The following is a 21,223-nucleotide window of genomic DNA, read 5'->3' as shown; positions in this document are numbered from 1 at the left end:
TTATTAACAGAAACCGACAGTGTGGTGTGTCAGTTACATGGATGGCCCTATTGTAGGGGCCATAAACTAAAAAAATTATAAATAATAATAAATAATAAATAATAGACGCAATTAATTAATATTTAGTAAAATCATATCAAAATTTCATAACAATTAGACAACCATAACCATAAAGTCATCGTAGGAAAATCAAGTGAATATGAACGACGATGACACGGACGCCGCCGACGATGACGACGCAGTCAGCACTATTTCGGTAACTCTATTATATTAAACACACACACACACACATATATATTAGAAATTCTTATGAAATAAAAATAAAATACTGGTATATAAAGGACTTCAAGGCTAAATCCATCGGTACTCAAATTTAACACTTCAAAATCAAACTTTCAACTAAATCTTGTATCAAACAATTTTATCTAATTCTAAATAGTCACATACATTAGTAGTCTGAAAAATGTTTCCTTGGAGGAAAACTATACTTGTTATGCAGCTGTATAAAATATTTCAAGAGGCACTGCCAATATCATTTATCAAGTCAGAAAAAAAACTTGCCAGGCAATCTCTAGCACTACTGGAGTAATAAACAGACCATCCGTTAAGACCTAAAAATGTTTCCGATCGCCCTAGGCCTACTGACCCTCTTTCAGGCCCCCAACTCATAAATTACGAAAAAATTCTGCCGATTGTCTTCCAGAAAAAAGAAAATTGAAAACACACGTGCCATAAGTGTACTCTTGGTCGTGGATAATCCCAGTTTGTAATTCGGCACTATAGATATTTTTTTGTTTTTACCACCTCCGTCAAAACAGAAAAAAATTACTCATGGGCCAAATCCCTAAAGCGATTAGACTGTGGACTGAGTCTATCATATGTTTAGTCTTTGCATATTTAGTTTTCATTGTATCTGTATGACTTATGTCATTTCAAAAATATCAAATGAAAATAAAAATTCCTACCTACCGACCCTACTAAATTTTAGAATAGTTCTCGAAAACATGACATTATTTTTTCTGCCTTGGAAATTTCTCGTCAATTGACTGGCATGCACCAATATCAGTCTTACATGCACCGGAAAGTGCTGATTTTATCCCAAAAAAAGTATTTTTGATGGGTCAAAGATTCAGCAAATGCTACTGTAGTCTATACAACGCTGTATTTAGGTTACAGACCACCAATTCAACCAATGAGCATTCGGAACGTACGCAAAAATAGTCCTACGCAGAAATTACCCCTGTTCCTCATAGTGCTGTGAAAAAAGTTCTCATCTTATTTTAAAAATTTAAACAGTTTCTGAAAGGAAAAACATTTCTGTACATTTTATAGGTGCATTTTGCTTCTTGTGATGTGAAGCCTAATCTCCATAATGATTTTTAAATATACCCCTATCTTGTGAAAACACTGGGATTTCCCATGCTATTTATAGACCCTTCACTTCCGGTGACCAGTACTGCACTGCAAGTCTGCTAACCCCACATGCCATTCTGAGGATTGTGAGCTGACATATGTAGAATCATGCTGATATATAGTCCTCTGCAGGTTAAAGTTAAGGTAAAGTCCAGAGAAGCCATTGAATATTGTGAAATTAGCATAGAAGCCTATGGGAAGTGGAATTAGTGGTTTTTAGCCTGTATATAGCGTGCATTTTACAGATTGAATCACCTGGTCGCCGATCGACATTCTATAATAGGCCCAGGCAGAAGTCGATACATCAAGGTATACTGAATTTCACCAAATTTGTACCAAATAGTACCTAAATTAAGCAAAGCTTGGGTAACATTTCATTTTTTATTCTCAATAATAAGAGGCTAAAATGAGGACCATCTCTAGGTCCCCCTCTTTGGCCCCTGAAATTCATCAAAATTTCTAAAAATCACAAAATTTCGACACCATTCATATTGAAATGTTCCTGATGAAAAACAAGGTAATCAAAGGTTATAACTTTATAAATGTATCGAATATCTATGTCTGAACAAAAATATAACTAATTTTAAGTTACACTTTAAGGGAAATAACTACCAAATAGTGCCAATCTTCAAACAAAAATAAATAGAATTGACGCCTTGTTTTCATTTTCAATAGTTTCTAATTAGAAGATTTAGACTTACTTTTTACATTATATCAATGTTTTATTTGGGTTCTGAGGATTAAGTACTTTTTCGTAAATTTTAAAATTGCATATTTAAAAAAAGGATAAAAAATCACTGAACAAAGAGTTAGCTCCCTTGAAAAGCATATCTTATATAAAATGCAGTTTTATTTATATTAGTGCTCATTTACAGTTTTTTCATTTTATTTTTATTCAATACCACCAGGGGCGTACCTGCCTATACGCAAATACAGAGTTGCGTACTTTTGGAAAAAGTAACAAAAATAAAAACACACATTTTAAAGATGAAATAAAGGTTTTATGCAATGACTCACTGGGGGCCTTGAGCGACCCCCCCCCCCCCCAAGACCCAATTTTGCGTACAAATAAAACAGGCCTATCTACGCCCCTGACCACAATACAAATAAGTTAGCTTAATTAAATAAAAAAGGAGGAATGGATTGTTTCATGTACACACATACACATGGATGAATTTCAATTTCTACTTAATGCAAACAAGAACATTTGGATTGAAAATAGCTCAAGATTTTATTTCTGTCTTGTTGATAACTCCTCTAAACTTCAGTGAAATTAGGTCTTCTCTCTTTCAAAGGGTACACAATTTGAATAAAAATGTATTGTAACCATAAGTTTTCACATATATCTTAATTTAAAACCCACTTTTCAAGAAATTAGCAAATCTTTCTGCCTAAAACACAACAAATAGTAAAATATAATAACTTACATGAATGTGACTGAATTTTTTTGTATGTATTTTGTTTTTTTTCTTCAATAATCTCATACATGTTCATGTTGTACATGCATTATATATGGTCTGCATCAATAAAAAAGTTTTCCCATTTATAGTAGAGAAACCCTCATTATGAAAATTTGAGTTGATAAAAATCATACTCCTATTACATGTATTACAGGCCATACTACAGACTAGTAATACCTTGAGAAAAGCTCACTTATTGGTGGAAATGCACAATGAAACATTCAAATATGACGAAGAATTTGTGGAAACTTCATTAATTCCATTCATTAGTTTTCTGGGAAGTCGCAAATGAACCGACACACAGAATGATCAATATATATGTACATGTATACTATGCTTTTCAAAGGGGGATAATAAAACAGACCTATACTGTCCGTAACACTGCCTGTTGTTGATGTATTATTTACATTATAAACTTCCATTTTTTAAAGCTGATTTTGCGAGTTTGGATAAATACACAAATTTCAATTTTTACATTTTGATTTAAATTTTCTTTCAAGTCACTCATACAAATTCAGTGAGCATATTTTTAGTTACATAATAAATATTAATATACAGTGTAGTATGCTAGTTCACAAATCTCACTTGGTTCTTCATTTCTCTTGGTTTTCATGACAGTTCCACTCCGTTTGTTTTGGACTTTACTGGAAGTCTCCATCATCTTTAAAAGGGCAATGAGCTAAGAGACTTCACTTTCTGCACAAAATCCAATCATTTTGGTAAAATATAGTCTTCCACACTAATCACAGCCATTGATAATTTGTAATAAATAATTTCACAGAATTTGCTTACTACCAGAGGTTTCTCTTTCCTCAAATACATGTTCATGTATATCGAATACAGTTTGACATCTTTGTCTGATAAGGGCCCATCCAGTTATGTTTTTGTTTTCTGTGAATTGTAATTACTCTCATTAGATTGATTGTGCATTACATTTGACTGGTTACAGGTTACTGAGTCGGCACTCAGTATTTGCCAACAACTACATATGTACATTGCTACATTAGAAGTGCTAGTTGCTCCAGGGTGAAAAAAAGTTTCGACCATCACTTTTTTTTTTTCAAGAGGAAACTACTTTCTGAATGACTTTTCACAGCTAGGTTCTGAGCAACTAAACCTCCAATTTCAGTAATACATTTCTCTTGAGATGTGCATTTTATACATGTAGCTGCATTTCACAGGGTTCTTTTAAAACCTCAAACGTAGAGACCAAATAATAATTTATGCAAATAATTTCACTTCTAAGCAATCATACTGAAAAAAAAAACAACAACATATCGCTCTTTTAATGAATACTACTATTTAGTTTATAATATTACAAAGGAAATACATCTGGTATTGATAAGCGGTCTTGGACACAAATGCCCAGTGTTTTCAGTACAATATGGACCATTTGTTCTGTATTTTGTACACTTAACTGCATCACATTGATACACATGTTTACTATTAATATGTCTACAGTATTAATAGTAAACACGTGTATCAATGTGATGCAGTTAAGTGTATTAAGTTAAGATTCAGTAAAATACAATTTCTACTACATTGTATGATAACTGAAATAAGGAGGTTAATTCTTATTGAAATGTCTTCTTAAAATAATTCAAATGATTTTAATGTGGATAACTGCTAGCTATTGTTAACACTGAGATTCATTTTTTATATGCATGCATGAGAAGGGTGTAGCATAATGCCCAGTTTGCTGTATACTTGCATTTGTCTTTTGGGGGCATGTCAAAGGCATGCTGTTGTTGTGGGAATTCTTGCACCACTCAATGTAGACCCAAATTGACATTTTTCTCTCATTTGTTTTTTATCATTTATGGTTGATATGCTACAGAGTATAATGCAGTGTAGCTTATCATAACAGCTAATTATAATTATATTGTACATGTATAATTAGAACCGAAAAAGATATAAATGTATGGTTTATGTCCTGAAAATAAAATACGTCAAGGGGATATCGACTTATCTTGAACTGTTGTGGAATTGTCAGTGACGGATTTAGGCTTGGGCATGGCGGGCATCCGCCCACCTCCCCCCCCCCTCAAAATTTGCATGTCTTTGATCCCTGGTTGAGATACACCAGAATATAAAATTGGTAGTTATGCACTGCTTCTCTGCCTAGCCTGTGCCATATGAGAGATAGCATTCTAAATGGTTGGCACGGAAACAGAATATTGAGTTTGACTGCCTACCTGCAGGCTATGACTACTGTCAGGTCAAGCACCAGGCAAGGTCAGCTTGAATGGTCAAACATTCTCCTCCTGAAATGCATGAAAAAATGGAGGATAATAAATCACAATCGACAAAAACTAGATAGAAATTGACATTATTCAAGTGACAGGTTAATATAAAAAGCTAGCTATCAATTTCAATATGCCTTGAAAACACAGGCCCCCATTTCAGACAGAGCCTTGCTCTCTACGTACTACCACTCTTGGGTGGTAATGGGATCTGTGCTTTAATATTATGCTTTGCAGCCCACCATTGCATGACCATGTAGAATATAATTTGCTACATTGTACCTAAGACTTTGAAAGTCATACCTATTTAAACTGTAATTAATAGAGGATGAAGTCCCCATAATGGTACTCAACAGCGATAGAATCAGATACCGAATACAATGTCCAGTGGACATTATGTCAATGACTTTTGTACCTGGCTCCATTGAGTGTGGTGCTCTGAATAGCTGCAAAATCATAACTACTGCCATTTTTTTTTAAATATTTAGTAATCTGAATGGTCACAACTAGTAAGTATAAAAATATAATAAACGAGCAACCTCAATGGCTACATGTTTACAGCTGGGGACTGATACAATTTCAACTTACAAAGTTTTACCAAATTGTGTAATTTGTAAAGAAAAAATAATTGAAGAAGATGTAAAGCTGTAAAAGGCATACATTTTTTTTAAATGTCAATTTACTCTACTTCATGCTCTTACAGGTTACATCTGCCTCATAGTATAAATGTATTTGTAATGTTTACTTACCAGAATCAACTGGTACAATATGCCAGTGCTCGGCACTGGCGGCAGTGGTTGCACAAGTTCTTCCCTGGTCTGATTTCTGAAGACCGGTCTGCATTTTATTGTTCACATCCGGGAAATTAAAACACTGTATCGTTATGCAAAAGCTTCTATTTTATGCTTTTCTTAACATTTTTATCCAGTAGAACTAGATATTTGTCATTTTTATCAGTATTCTATTTCACAAAAAGATATTTTGCTTTTAACATTGAACTCAATGCTATGTTAATGACGAATCTCAATGCATTTGAATGGGAGATGAGGGCCCATTCTCATGAAATCACGGAGTCACGTGACGAGACTTACATACCCTAATTGCAAACTGAAAAACAACAAAGCTTTGGGTGAAAATCAAATTGTGAACGAGTACATTAAAAGTACCTCCCAATATCTTATGGAAGTGTATGAACTTTTATTCTATGTAATTCTTGATACAGGTATAATGCCAAACTTGGCTTGTTGGCAATATCATTCCAATATACATTGTATAAGAATAAGGATGAGAGTGATGACACTAAAAACGTTTGGCCGACCACAATTGTGAGCTGCATTGGCAAACTTTTTACTGCTATTTTGAGCGAACGCCTTAACAGTTATTAGGAAAATTTTTCATTACTGAAAAAAATCAGAATGGCTTTCCCCAGGGATATTCAGCTGTACATAATTTATTTACCCTATATTCATTTTTTGAAACTCTGAAACAGAAAAAGAGAAATTAAGTTATACTGTGTCTTTGTAGATCTTGAGAAGGCGTTTGATAGTTTGAAGAGATGGGCTATGGCATGAATGTATTATAATTAGTACATTGTATCAATGGTAAAATGTTCAGTGTTATACAAAATATGTAAACGGATTGTTTATGATAAATGTACACCAGAATATCAGAATATTTCCCCTCGTGAAATTGGAGTTAGACCAAGTGAAAACCTTTCACCTTTCTTGTTTGCATTGTTATTAAATGATTTAGAAGACTTTATGAACAAGAATGATATCTTAGATTATAACTTCGTTGTCAGATGAAATAGAAAATGAATTAAGTTTATTTATGAAAATATTTAAATTGCCATATTCACGCAGATGATACTATACTTATAACACCAAAAGATTAACAGATTGTTTTCATCAGTATTGTGTAACGTGGAGACTTAAAGTTGATGTATAGAAAACAAGTGTTGTGTTTTTGTAATCATTATGTCAGAATAACAAATAATCCAAGATTATTGTTTAATAACAGAAATATTGACATTGTGAATGAGTTCAGGGATACTTCTATCAAAAACCGGCAAATTTGCAAAAGCAATACAATTGCAAGCAGATAGAGGGCGAAGAGTCATGTATGAAATTCTAAAAAGGGGTAAATATCACAATTTATCAAATTGAATCTTCTGTCAATTACAAAATGTAGATATATTTGATAAGACTATAAAGCCCATTCTTCTATATGACTCAGAGGTACGGAGCTTTAGTAATACATGTATTGATTGTACTGAAAGAGTGCATCTTAAATTTTGTAAATCATTACTGAATTTGAGAATTACAACATAAAATTGTATGGTATACTGTGAACTTGGACGATATCCGCTTATTTTAGATGTGAAGCAGAGAATGATTTCTCATTGGACTAAACTTTTAGCAGGAAAACCATCAAAGCTATGTTCTGTTGTGTATACGTTAATGCACGTTATGCATTCACAAAATCGTCACATTTCCTTAGTTAATTCTTCTAATAAAAGAAGATACTAGGTTGTCATATATATTGATTTCCCAAACATTTGTAAGTGATATACGGCTGAAACTGACAATCAATCTACGTGATCAGTTCCAACGATAGTGGGACAATGTGATTAATGAAAATTGGAAAGCATTTCAACTTCGACATTTAATGATAAAGATTTTTTGGTTTTGTTGTTATAGATTTTGAACAACAAACCATCGTTTACCTATTGGGCATGATAGATGGACTAACGTTCAAGGAGAATATAGATAATGTACTCTCTGCAATATGAATGAGATTGGTGACGAGTTTCACTATATAATGATATGTCCTTTTTTAAATCAATCTAGGAAAGATGTTTATTAGTAGGAATGTTTATCAACGTCCCAATATTATTAATTTCTAATATGCCACGAACCTAAATGATAAACTTGAACTTTTGAGACTACATTTGTATGTAAATTTGTCAGAATTATAAAGAAATATGTTGAGCCTCCTGGTTAACCCTGTTGATAAATTACGTTATTATGTATATAGTTGAAGTACCATTCTGTGTACGAATGGATGGCACATAATTTTTTTCTCAGTTTGGTCTTATTTTCCTCAAATATATTCAATACATCTAGTTATTTAGATTTCTTCTGAAGCATCTGTTACATAGATATTTTTTACTGGCTATACAGGGGAAAGGGCCGGACAATTTTCCTGCCATCTTTCCATAGTGCATTTCAACTGAATTTGATCTATCAATTTCTTAAAAAGACAAACTTTATTTCATATTCCTATACTTCACCCATTGCATCCAAAATTTTCAGTTATAAAAAGCTATTGCAGAACCTCGAGATTGAGGACTTCAAGACTAAACCACCTGACTGTTCTTGCAAAAACGCTACATTCAAAAATGGTCCTTTCGGTCACGTCGTTACGGGAGATTTGTTCATCATCGAAAACGAATATTCTTTGTAAAGGTCCCAAGGACCGTGAACCACACTCCATAAATTGGAATTATAACTTTAAAGTTCTTATGAATGCCGTGGAGGACTATGCAAGAAAATGGATAAAACGAGAACAAGAAGACATTGATTCTCTGTCAGAGTGGTTAAAGGCTGTGAGGTCTTTAATTTTGAAACAAATAACAGTTTTAAGTAGGTCAATTAGTGCCAATGCTACATCAGTTTTCAAAGACCCCGATGTAGCAAAAACATTGTCTACTGTACACGACAAGTATATTGTCGTACCAGCAGACAAAGCCCAAAAGAACATTGTTTTTGTCTGCAAAACGTCTTACATCCAACATTTATTATCAGAGGTAGGCGTAGAAAATAACAGCAGTGCTAAGACCTATACTGCTACCACACTCTCCAAAGAAGAAACTGTGGAAAACCATAAATCTGTGCTATCCTCTTTTGGTCTCTCTACCAAAGACGATGACTGTGATTTACCGTCTATGTACTGGATTCCTAAACTCCACAAGAATCCATACAAACAACGTTACATAGCTGGATCTGCACGTTGTACCACCCAACTTTTTCAAAACTTTTAACTTCTATACTCACAGCTGTCAAAGTTAATTTGCAGTCCTATCACAAAATGTGTTACTCCCGTAGTGGTATTAATTCAAGGTGGATCCTGAAAAATTCGAAAGATCTTTTGGAGACAATCAGTTCAAGACTATTATCAGAATGTAATAGCACAAAAACCTATATTTTTTCAACACTGTACACTTCTATTCCACATACTCAGTTAAAATCCCGACTTAAAAACATTATACATCGTTGTTTTTTTCCAAAAAAGATGGTACACCTAGATACAAATATATAGTTCTTGGTAGGGATTCCTCATACTTTGTAAGAAATAATTCCAAATCATCCTCCAAATATGCAGAAGATGTTTACAAAATGTTGGAATTTTTTATCGACAACATATTTGTCCAGTGTGGTGAACTCGTTTTCCAACAAACGGTCGGCATTCCAATGGGAACTAATTGTGCTCCTCTACTTGCTGATCTATTCCTTCACTCTTATGAGGCTGACTTTTTAGCTGATCTAATCCGAAAGAAAGAATATCGTTTGGCTAGATCCTTTGATCTCAGTTTCCGCTATATAGATGACGTATTATCTTTAAACAATCCTAATTTTGGGGATTTAATACATCGCATCTACCCAAAAGAACTTGAGATAAAGGATACTACAGACACTGCGTCGGCGTTGTCGTCCGTAGACACTTCCACGTCCACTCAATAACTTGGGTATAAGTGTTTTGATATTTATGAAATTATACCACAAGGTGTCATACTACAACAGGAAGTCTGACATTGATTTTTGTGGTTGTGACTTGAACCGTTTAGGAATTAAGGGACTGAATGGGGTAAAAACTGGCCTTTTCATGACACACAGACAATAACTGGATGATGTGAATATATAGAACCCTTTGAAATTTTACCACAAGGTGTCATACAAAAAAAAAAGGAATGCCGGGATTTATTTTTAGGGGGTGTGACTTTAGGTCTTAACTATTTAGGAATTTTTTGATATTATACGCCAAGGGTGCCATACTAGAATTCGTGTTATAAGGGGTCAAAGGGGACACGCCAAACACATCTGCTTTTCAATTTTTGGTCTGATTTTAACAATTTTGATTGAATTTCAAGTTTTGTGGTGTCCAAACCAGTTGTGTCCATAATGAATTGTAAGTCCCTACGCTTAAGTGTGTCAAAAACTAATATTGTGTCCACATTTTCCCCAACTCGACCAGGGTTCGACCACTGCGGTCGTATCATGTTGCGCTTCGTTAAGCTTTTTAATTTTGTCTAATTGACCCGAACATTCGCACTCGCAGTGAGGAAAGCTCAATCGAGATTTGCCAGTTTATTTCTCTCGATCTGATCCTTTTAATGAAGATGTCGGGGGCTTCTAATGACGGATTTTCGGAGCTGCAATGTACACTTTTTGTGTAGTAAGTATAGATTACAGTGGCGGATCCAGGAGAGGGTGCATGGGGTTGACATCCCTCCTTTTTATTGAAAAAATTCATTTGTGATTAATTTGATCCCACTAATTTATCTTCCGTACATAAAATACAAGCATTGTGTACATATATGTTAATAACTACATGTACATGTGCATAAATAAAATAAAATGGTAAACACACATGTACATACATGTAGCAAATGAAGTATTTAAAATAGAAAATAAACAGAATTGTTAAATTATTATGATTTCAAAGCAGAGACATAAACAATGTGTCTGTTTCAACGTTAAGGATGAAAGGAGGTCATGTGGCATATTCATCACATTTAGAAGGTAATCTTGAACTATCAAAAAGGAGGAGTATCCAGTGAAATAAAGTTCTTGGGATGCGAGTAGACACATGAGCTAACACATACACTTGTACATGTTCCTAAAATCCAGACTTCCCTACCGACCATAGACCTTTATCCCATACCCCATTATAATTATCATACACTATATCACACCCCTAGACCTGTAGCACATACTGTATACCACACCCGTAGACATATCTCATAATGTATATTACACCCTAGACCTATATTGCATACCGTATATCACACCCCTAGACATATATTGCATTCTACCCTAGACCTTTATTGCCTTCTGTATATCACACCCCTAGACTTATATCGCACACCCCTAGACTTATATTGCATACCGTATATAACACCCTAAACCCATTTCAAGTACCCTATATATCACACCCACAGACATATATTGCATACCTTATATCACACGCCTAGACCTATATCACATACTATATATCATACCCATGAACCTATATCGCATTCTCTAAATACCACCCATATACCTATATGGCATACCCTATATCACACCCCTAGACATATATTGCATATCATATATCATACCTTGCACAGAACATATTTGAAGTACATTTTGTATAGATAAAATATAAGAAAGAATGAACATGACATGCAAAAATCTGTTTGATATGTAGTATCAACCCTCGACCTATATCACCCCGCGGGCCAGTGGCCCTTCAGTTTATATAGGTGTCTCCTGTTGATACTGCATGTACTATTCAGTGTGGAATTTAGAGAGATAGTAATACAATGTACATGTGTCTTATATCCATGTAAGTCATAACTAATGATCAATATGGTTCTTTTTTAGTACATTGTCAAGATATACCAGATACATTTATTTAGAACGCAGATCATAAAGTAAGAAACAGGATTTTTATGACGCAAGAAAGACTCAGTTATGTTTGAAATTCTGTGTCCATGAAAGTGCATTGAAAATGTGTTGGATGTCAAGGCTACCAAAAGTAGACCTTTTCTAAGAGCAGATTTTAATGGACATTTTTACATGTACAATGTACTAGGTAAGTGTTGAAGGTATACATTATTTATTCATATACTTTGTATGTACACAGAAATTTTCAAAATTGGTGATAGGTATACTGTTTTTATTGCTAGTGTAGAACAGTGTAGCCATATTTCTTAGCAAAATTTGCAGTTTACATTTGTATGTCTGTGAACAAGAAATTTACACTGAAAACTAACAAAATACATGTGCATGTACTCTAACTATGGTTATTGGCATATGTAGTACAGTAAGATTAAAGATTAAAAAGCGTAAAAAGCATGAAGATACCGTGCGTATCGCCAGATCCTACCAATCCAAGATCGAAGATGCAGTGAGCAAAGCGCTGGAGGATGATGATATCGATGAATCTGAATTTGCAGGGGTTGTGAAATGTCTTGGCTTCTACTACGACGAAAAGCAGCAGCTGCGAAAACCTTCCACCACCACCACCACTTTTAGTGAAGACCTTACTACGCATGCGCCATAAGGAGGTTCTTCCAACGCGCGCCTCGCTCGGCTACGCCTCGATCCCTGCACTTATTCCAGAATCCTCCAGATCAAAGTCTCAAGTGACCAAAAACAAATTTCCCAATCCAGTAATTTGGATCGGGAAATTTCGAACCCCTAGCCCTCGGTTATTTTTTTTACTTCCTCACCAGATCATAGGAGAGGTATTCCTGTTTGGACTTTTTGCTCACTTTGAATCCCGTGCTCCGGACGTCTGCTCCTTGCAAGGGATCTTTTTCTTTGTTGAGCGTAGGGCAAGTCCATACTTTGGTGCTCTCTCCTTGTCTATCCTTCAAGGTGTGGATCTTAGACATACCGAACTTTCCATCCACCTCTATCACCTCCGTGATCTTGTAGATTACCCCGATGGGTAAGTCCTCCCATTTCAGAGCTTCCTGACTCTGCTCTTCAACCTTTTCCTGGAAGAAATCTTCACTGATGAAGTCTTCTTCGATCGATACGAAAGCCATAATTCTTGTATTTACCCTATGCTCAATAGGGATGTCGTCCGTTTGCATTTGGCTGTCGGGGTTGGGGGTTTTATGCAGGATTTCTGCATGTGCGGTAGAATCGGCCTTTTCACACTACTTCTATAAAGGCATCATACATATACATCTAAACTTATTCAAGAGTCATCAAGGGAACCAAGGTTATAGCGGTAATCAAAAGTATGTAATCCAGGGACAAAGACCAGACATGGAAAACAGACATACACAACAAAGAACATAAAGGAACTAAAATCATACATACGAAGTAACAAAAGTAAATGAGCAACTCGGACTCCACTAAAAACTGGGAACATGGACCAGGTGCACCGGTGGGGTAAGCGTCCTCTGCTTTTCTAGAAACACCCGCCGAGTTGCTCATAAAAAGTCAAGTCCGGGGTAGACAAACAAGGAAAGGAAAACTATGACCCGTTGAATAAATCAGTTTTCATGGAGCTGATGGATACACCATAACGATCCACGAGTTCATGATGACGACCATAAAACTTCTGTAGTGATGATTTCAATCTTGTAGCAACATAACCCTATTCCAGAAGCCTATTTGTTAGAGTTCTAGCGCGATACAAAAAGTCTGCGTAGTTTCGGCAAGTTCTTGCATAACGTATGAGTTGTGATATGAACACTCCATACGCAGGAGCCGAAGGGATGTTGCCACAGATGAAAGGAAAGTTGACAATTCTGAATGAGAAGTCATCACGTTTGTCGTAAAGTTTTCCTTTACCATCGATTTCTAAGTGTTAGTCAAGATATGAGGCTGACTTCACAGTGTCTGTAGTATCCTTTATCTCAAGTTCTTTTGGGTAGATGCGATGTATCAAATCCCCGAAATTAGGATTGTTTAAAGATAATATGTCATCTATATAGCGGAAACTGAAATTAAAGGATCTAGCCAAACGATATTCTTTCTTTCTGATCAGATCAGCTATAAAGTCAGCCTCATAAGAGTGAAGGAAAAGTCAGCAAGTAAAGAAGCACAATTTGTTCCCATTGGAATGCCGACCGTTTGTTGAAAAACACGTCCACCACACTGGACAAATATGTTGCCGATTAAAAATTCCAGCATTTTGTAAACATCTTTCTCTGTATATTTGGAAGATGATTTGGAATTATTTCTTACAAAGTATGAGGAATCCCTACCAAGAACTATATATTTGTATCTAGGTACAAGAAGTACAAAGTACTGTAATAAAGAACTTCTGTTTTTTTTGCACATGTGCAAAGTTAAGTACTATAATGTGTGAATATGTTTATGATAAATGCGTACATGCTGTGACTTAGTCATAAATGTGTTGTTGTCTATAACCAAGTGCAAGTGTCTTCTTTAAAATTGCATCTTTAAGCTTCATTCCTCCTCATATTTTGTTCTATTATCAAAACATGAACATTTCACTTCCTGTTCATCAACAAACAACAGCATCTTTTGTTACATTGATATATATATATATATATATATATATATATATATATATGTATGTGTGTGTGTGTGTGTGTGTGTGTTCATTTACAGAAAGAATCCTAGGGGTATTATTGTTTGCATGATATGAAGAAATCGATATGTACGTTTATATTTTAGAGTGTCCATCAGGAATTCCAATTCATGATTGCATTATTGGACCCGGGAATCGACCGTGTCAAACTGGATATTATTGCGTTAGATCTCCTATTGGCGGTCCTGGTAGTTGTTGTCCAATTCGTAAGTCTATTTCTTATTGTATTACTTTAGTGTTTATCGGACAACTATCAGTTACTTCATAACAATATTGTATAAATATAAGTATTTGAAACGAATTCGTTTTTGATTTAAATCAAAGGGTCTGTTCAGTTCAATTATATCATCTTTGTCCCTTAGACGGCAATATTTTCACATTCTAACACGAATGTTTAATTTGCATATCCAAACTTATGAATTTTGTTAATGCATATATCACATAAAAGGCCGATAACATAGGAGACAAAAATAGTCTTAGCTTAAAGTATTTTGATATCCTGAACTAATTTTAATACACAAATCCGTCAGTGTTCATCTTAGTTCCCCAGTTACTATCATTCGAACACAATATTGAGCTACTTCTTTAATCCATACATTCACCTTCGAAACTCCAAAAATTGTCACGACATGGTTGCTTTAAATTTTACAATTTTAAAGTTTTATAAATGCATCGTCTAGAGATTAAAGCTGCATTAGCTGTCAAATTTCTTCAGTTTTGAATGTACTCAATTCTGCTGATTCAATGAAATAAGTTTGTAGTATTGCAATTGAGGCAATCAATGTCGATTATACCTACAGAGTATTGTGAAAATAACGTTTTTTTTTAATCAGAGAAGATTGATAGCTCTGATCTAATTATTTTTCGCCATTACTTACGAAAATGCCCACAGGACATACACGTGGGTTACAAATACTTTAACCTTGGTAAAACAATAAAGTAACGGATACACAGGTAAGCACGTGCTTTGTTTTCATTTCATTTCATCTATTTCTTGATTAGTTTTTTTTTCAAATGAATAATGACCATATTTGAGCCACATTATATCACAATACGTAAATTTCAAAAGGATCCTTGCGTTATTTTCGAACTTTTTTGTTATAAGTATTGCGTCCGCCGGTCTTCCTTGCTGTTGAATAAGCACTTTCGCTTTCAAATCAGATTTGTTACTAAAGAAGCGACCCTTACAGCACATGCGCGGATTAAGGTCACCAGAAGTCACATGCATACGAAGTTATCTAGGTCGAGTTTTTGTCTTGCAAGACAATAAATATATAGACATCTATCTCATGTATTTAATGCATTTTATGTGTAGATATCAAATGAAATTATACAGGAAAAGTACAAATTAGTAGAAATAATTCAAAGTTAAAGTATATTTCAACAGAAACAAATATTACGAATTTGACAGCTAATGCAGCTTTAATAATGAATAAATTGAAATCCTTTATCTTTGAGATTCTCTTCCAGCTTGTAAACACGGTTCCCCACATAAAACCTTGTCATGTGGAATGGTTGCAAGCTCTAATAAATGCCCGACAGGATATCATTGTTTGGGTGGACCGGCTGATGAATATTTTGGATGTTGCCCAAATGGTAGGCAAAACAATAAATATGCGTTCCATAATATGATACATATTTTGATAATCAAAATAAAAACGCTGTATAGAGGTACTTCCTGTGGTAAAACCAGGGTTTTGTCCACCTCTTCCTCAAATACAGTTGGTCATTGCCCTGAACTTTGTACTGGCGATGCTAGTTGTCCAGGAACACAGAAATGTTGCTCGAATGGGTGTGGTCATGTGTGTTCATTTCCAACTGGTGGAATTAAAACACCACGTAAGTTCTGATAACTAAAAAAGAAATTGTGTTTATTGCATTTAAAGATAAATGTCTGTTTTCCTTGTAACGTACTTACTTACCTTAAAACAATGTTTTATATGAATATGTTTTCATTTTATCAATATGTTTTCTCTTACATTCTCCTTAATTATTTATGAAGCATGATTTAATTGAATACATTTGTAGATTTAGTATAGTTGTACAACGTTCCAAGAATAATATAGAAATTTTAAGTGTTATTCATCATAAATGAACCTTTACAATTTCGTATCGATAGATATTTGCTAAAAGTTGTTTTTATTTCTTTGCTTTACAGCATGTCCCGTCGGGAACCCCCTTACAAAGACAGGAAGTTCAGGGTTGGTGTATTGCGGGAAAAGTCCAAATAATCAGAGTTGTCCTAAAGGATATTACTGTAATGGAGTTGTGTGTTGTCAGCGTAAGGATACCTGGCAAATAACGAGTCGTTTAAGCGCGTAGAATACACGTCTTACGTCTACTTAATAAAACAATTTCTCACTAATTGAAAATGAAGTGGCAAATGTGCATACGCACAGAAATCAAAGAAAATTAAAACAAACTAATATCAAAACATACAAAAGAGGAGTGTTTTGATCACGCCAAAGAACTTTAACCCCACCACATATTTTGCACCTGTCCCAAGTCATGAATTTCTGGTCTCTGTATGTCTTGTTTCGTTTTCCCTTTAATTTTATTCTTATGCTGCTGGACAACCCATGTTTAATGTTGTGTTGGGGCCAGCCTACCTTTTGTTGCGAAGGTTTCCTCATTGTTCATTGAAGACCTATTAATGGCTTTGAGATGACATTTGTCATTCTGTTGGGTTTCTTTTTTGTCTCTTTGACATATTTATTATATCCATTTTCGTTTTAACCAATAAGGATCAAACGTTATATATTAAAAAAAAAAACAAAGTCTAAAAATAAACTCTGGAAGGTGGGTAAGTTTCTACATCTTTCTTCCAGCCATCATCCGACTTTTATTGAAGGTCTACTCCGAAGAAGCGAAAGTATATAAGTGTTGGAGATCGCTTATAAGAGAAAAAAGACAATTTGTATTTATAGTGTTTACACATCAACTACGGACAGCAATAAATCCTTTAAAACAGCAGCTTTAAAGATTTTGCTTTCGTTTTATCAAACGTGATTTTACTATATGAACTTATTTATAGGATACCAAGGTTAACTAGTTAGTTAATTTGTAACGTCTGCATAGGAAACCAATCGTCATGATGGATGTCATCAATATAAGTAACAAAACTGACAGAAATTATTTGAGTACAAATTTGTACGTTTGCATAAAATCCATAAAATCATTTAGAATTGAGTCGTAAAAACAATAACATAATATACTAGATAGAACAAGAAACAAAATTTCCATAACCAAGGGACAAAGACTGCGAAAACAAACAAAAAACAACACAAATAATGTAAAACAGAGATTTTGAAGATTAAATGAGCAACCCGTACACCACTAAGGCACCGGATGAAGAACCTAATAAGCAATTTGCGCTTTTCCTGATATATATATATGCCAAGTTGTGGCTAAACCATCGCAATTTTTAATCAAAATGTATAGATTAATTTTGTTTTCAAATCAATGTAAATGATATTATATTTTATAGAGGTATGCAAGTTTGGTCCACCATTAAATGGAATATTTTGCGGTAGAGGTTCTGAACGTGAAGACTGCCCAAAAGGCTATTCGTGTAACATTGCACCTAATGATGCATATGCAATCTGCTGTCCATCTGGTAGGTATAGTTGACCTCCTCGATAATGACTTACCTAACATTTTGCAGTGAAACCCATCGAAAAATGTAATTTGAATCATTTTGTTCTTTTTTTAATATTCAGCCAAGAATGCAATCCTCATTGCTGAAACATTATCCTTAGTGTTTCGATTATTTCTAACTTTGAACATCGTTTTGAAGCCGTTTTTAATATTTTCATGGCATCAAAACAAGAATGGCTCGCTGAGTAGTAAAACACAAACAAAAACATACTCTTTTAGCTCAATCATGTTTTGTCTAGCTACTGTGTCAAAAATCAAGACATCTAAACATTCATAATTTTCCGTGATTCTGATTTTTTTTTAATCTCAAGGATACAGTATGGTGCTTATTTTGCCAAACAAGTGCACTTTATATTTCATGAGTGTAGGAAATCGTTCATCGCTAATTCAATACCCATATACTTTTTTTCTTTCTACTATTCGGTAGGGTTATAGTGACTTTGACACATTATCTCTCTCCTCTTGTGGTCATTATACCGACAAAACACTTATCACCATTTTGTGTCAATTGGTTTGCCAAAAAATGTAATTTATTTTTTCTTCTTTCAGGTTAAGTGGAATAGGTTGGTGCCAGTCTGAAAAAGGCTTAGTTATAGTAAAACACACTCAAATATTCAAGTGTTTTTTTTTAATTATTTGCAAAAAATGTAGATAGAAATGTACGCAATAACACAATTATGACACATGATTTCAATTAATGAATATGCATATAGAAAGGTCTGAAAAATTCCAATTTGCGATCATTAAAATTTCGACAAATTGAGGTATTCATTTTTCTACTGATATCGACATTCCAGTCGTTAGTAGAGAATCACCGCTCATCGAGAAAAAGTAATGAAGGGAACCCAGGTTATAGCGGTAATCAAAAGAATGTAATCCAGGGACAATGACCAGGCATGGAAAACAGACATACACAACAAAGAACATAAAGTAACTAAAATCATACCTACAAAGTGCAGAAAAACTCACCAAACAAACGATGCTTTTTCAGTCTGCATATGCTATACTTTCACATAAGAACAATCTTTTCTGCATTCAGATCTGCACTTTTTAGAAAATCATGCATTCATCTCCCACAAAAATAAACCAAAATCAAGCTAAGTCAAGAACAATAACTTTTCCAAAGTGCCAATTTCATGTACAATCTATATGATTTTTTTCTCAAAAGCGCAACAACGTAATGCAAAATTAAGACTGGTTATGTGACCAGTAAGTGTTTCTGAACAAGAAATAGGACTGAATTCAGTGGGTTTTTAACATGCATGAATCACCTTCTGTCAGATTTTAGAAAGACTGATACTTAATATGTAAGCATTTTTGCAGTAATTTTGAATCCCAACATTAATAGTAAAAACCAATACAGATTAATACAGAGTATGTGCCTCGGCGTTGCTTCGTAACTATACTGCTTAACTCGATCTAATACTCGTACCTAATACATTCAATGAATAGGCCTGCAGCAGCGCTAAGCTTGTCGTAAAAGGCGACTAAATAGTGCTCAGAAGCCTAGCCGGGGGCTAGGGTGCTCGGCCCACACAGCAACTGGGATGTGTGCCCCAGGTGTTGGAATGGGGTACCCCTGGCGTGTTACATGCTGGGGTTGTCAGGCTATAATACAGAAAACCTGACCGCAAACCATAGTGGCGTACCGTGTTGAGAAAGATGCCACGTTCCTCGCACGTTAAAGAACCCTACTGTGGTATTCTCTCGGAGTAGGAACCATAGGGCTCCGCCAAAGGAGGCTAAATTGCCCGACCCTACCCACCTCTCCATATTTCCAGTGGCAATCAAAATTTGTCGACCCCATTGTCCTTGTGTCCCATCCCTTCTTCATTTCATCATCATTCATGTTCATTTTATCTTCCATCTCATGTTCATCGTCTGAATATAGCTGAAATATTGCTGCTCGGACGTTAAACCCCAACAAACAAACAAACAAACAAAATCGTACCTAATACAGGCCTCTTTATAAAACAAATAACCATTTAATAACACTATAACATGAGTCACCATACAATGAAGAGAGATAGAATGCTTTGGTTAGAATTTTTTTTTATTTGTGAAACGGTACACGTTATTTCCGCGGCAGTAAGTTGATCCTTCTTAGATACAACTGTCATGATCAGTTTTGAGAATATCATAAAGTCTACATTCTCTATCTTTACAAAGAACAAAAGAAGTGTCTGTATCCTTAGAAACCATCATCTTTATATCTATTTTAGAATTGTTGCATCATTAGAATATCCATTCAATTTTACTTTAAAATATCGGTCTAAATTACAGCTTATAACGCAAACTAACACTATTATGTTCGAGTCCACACCTATTCATACATTTTCATGTAAAGAAACTACTTTTCCATGTTTTCTGTGTTTACCATTTTCCTATGACCAACCGCTTTTTTTATTCTACAGTGTCTTTTCTTTTCTTTTCTGATGAAATTGGTATAAATCAAATCACATCCGATAACAACAGATTGAATTTAATATTTAAAACATCGCTGTTAAAAGACTCTTTTAAATGCTGAATTGCTCTCAGAAATTACTTAAAGTTTTTATCATGAACACTTTTATATGAACATTTTTTCTTTAAAAAAAGCAAATAACATCGATTCGAATAAGCGCTAATGTATTTATAGCAAATTAATTTACTTATTTAAATGGTGTCATTAGAAATTTTTTTATAAGTTTATGAAGTAGACTGAAAAATAAATGAAACGTCTCATAATAATAAAAAAAAACAAAGTTACAAAACCTAGGGCGTATCTGCATTTATTACATATGGGTAGTAACAAAATTACCAAACTGATGAAAAGGAAAGTCCTTATAACATATGTCAATATCAAATCAAAAACCGAAAAGTTGGATAACAACCGCAAAGATCTTGATTTTGAATACATCACATCTACCCCCAAAATCTTATTATAAAGAAATTACAGATACTGTAAAGTCAGCATTATTTCTTGACATACACTTAGAGATCGATGGTAAAGGAAAACTATTGACCAAACTATTCGACAAACGTGATGACTTTTCATTCCATATTGTCAATTTTCTTTTCATTTGTGGTAACATTTCTTCAGCATCTGCGTATGAAGTTTTCATATCACAG

The 21,223-nt window shown here is 34.4% G+C and overlaps 1 protein-coding gene and 1 long non-coding RNA gene across 2 annotated transcripts; both read left to right on the top strand.

Moving 5' to 3' along the window:
* Positions 1-10,427: 10,427 nt before the first annotated feature.
* Positions 10,428-16,052, top strand: LOC148601169 (uncharacterized). The gene is made up of 3 exons (XR_015916994.1): positions 10,428-10,570; positions 14,542-14,661; positions 15,926-16,052. It is a non-coding gene; the product is annotated as an uncharacterized LOC148601169 (long non-coding RNA).
* Positions 16,053-16,083: 31 nt separating this feature from the next.
* Positions 16,084-18,725, top strand: LOC148601168 (uncharacterized). Its single transcript, XM_088556370.1, has 4 exons — positions 16,084-16,294; positions 16,614-16,736; positions 17,943-18,071; positions 18,662-18,725. The coding sequence occupies exons 1-4, from the start codon at positions 16,084-16,086 to the stop codon at positions 18,664-18,666; spliced, it is 468 nt and encodes a 155-aa protein (XP_088412496.1). The 3' UTR covers positions 18,667-18,725.
* The last annotated feature ends 2,498 nt before the right edge of the window (positions 18,726-21,223 follow it).

Source organism: Perna viridis, chromosome 12 (assembly GCF_037379345.1).
Source record: "Perna viridis isolate PV_CMFRI_1.1 ecotype Kerala chromosome 12, ASM3737934v1, whole genome shotgun sequence".
Classification (NCBI taxonomy): Eukaryota; Metazoa; Mollusca; class Bivalvia; order Mytilida; family Mytilidae; genus Perna; species Perna viridis.
This window is presented reverse-complemented; position numbering and strand designations above follow the sequence as displayed.

Coding starts and splice junctions, on each gene's coding strand:
- LOC148601168 (XM_088556370.1), top strand. CDS start 16,084: ATGATACATATTTTGATAATCAAAATAAAAACGCTGTATAGAGGTACT. Junction 16,295..16,613: donor TGGTGGAATTAAAACACCAC/GTAAGTTCTGAT, acceptor TTTGCTTTACAG/CATGTCCCGTCGGGAACCCC. Junction 16,737..17,942: donor TGGAGTTGTGTGTTGTCAGC/GTAAGGATACCT, acceptor TATATTTTATAG/AGGTATGCAAGTTTGGTCCA.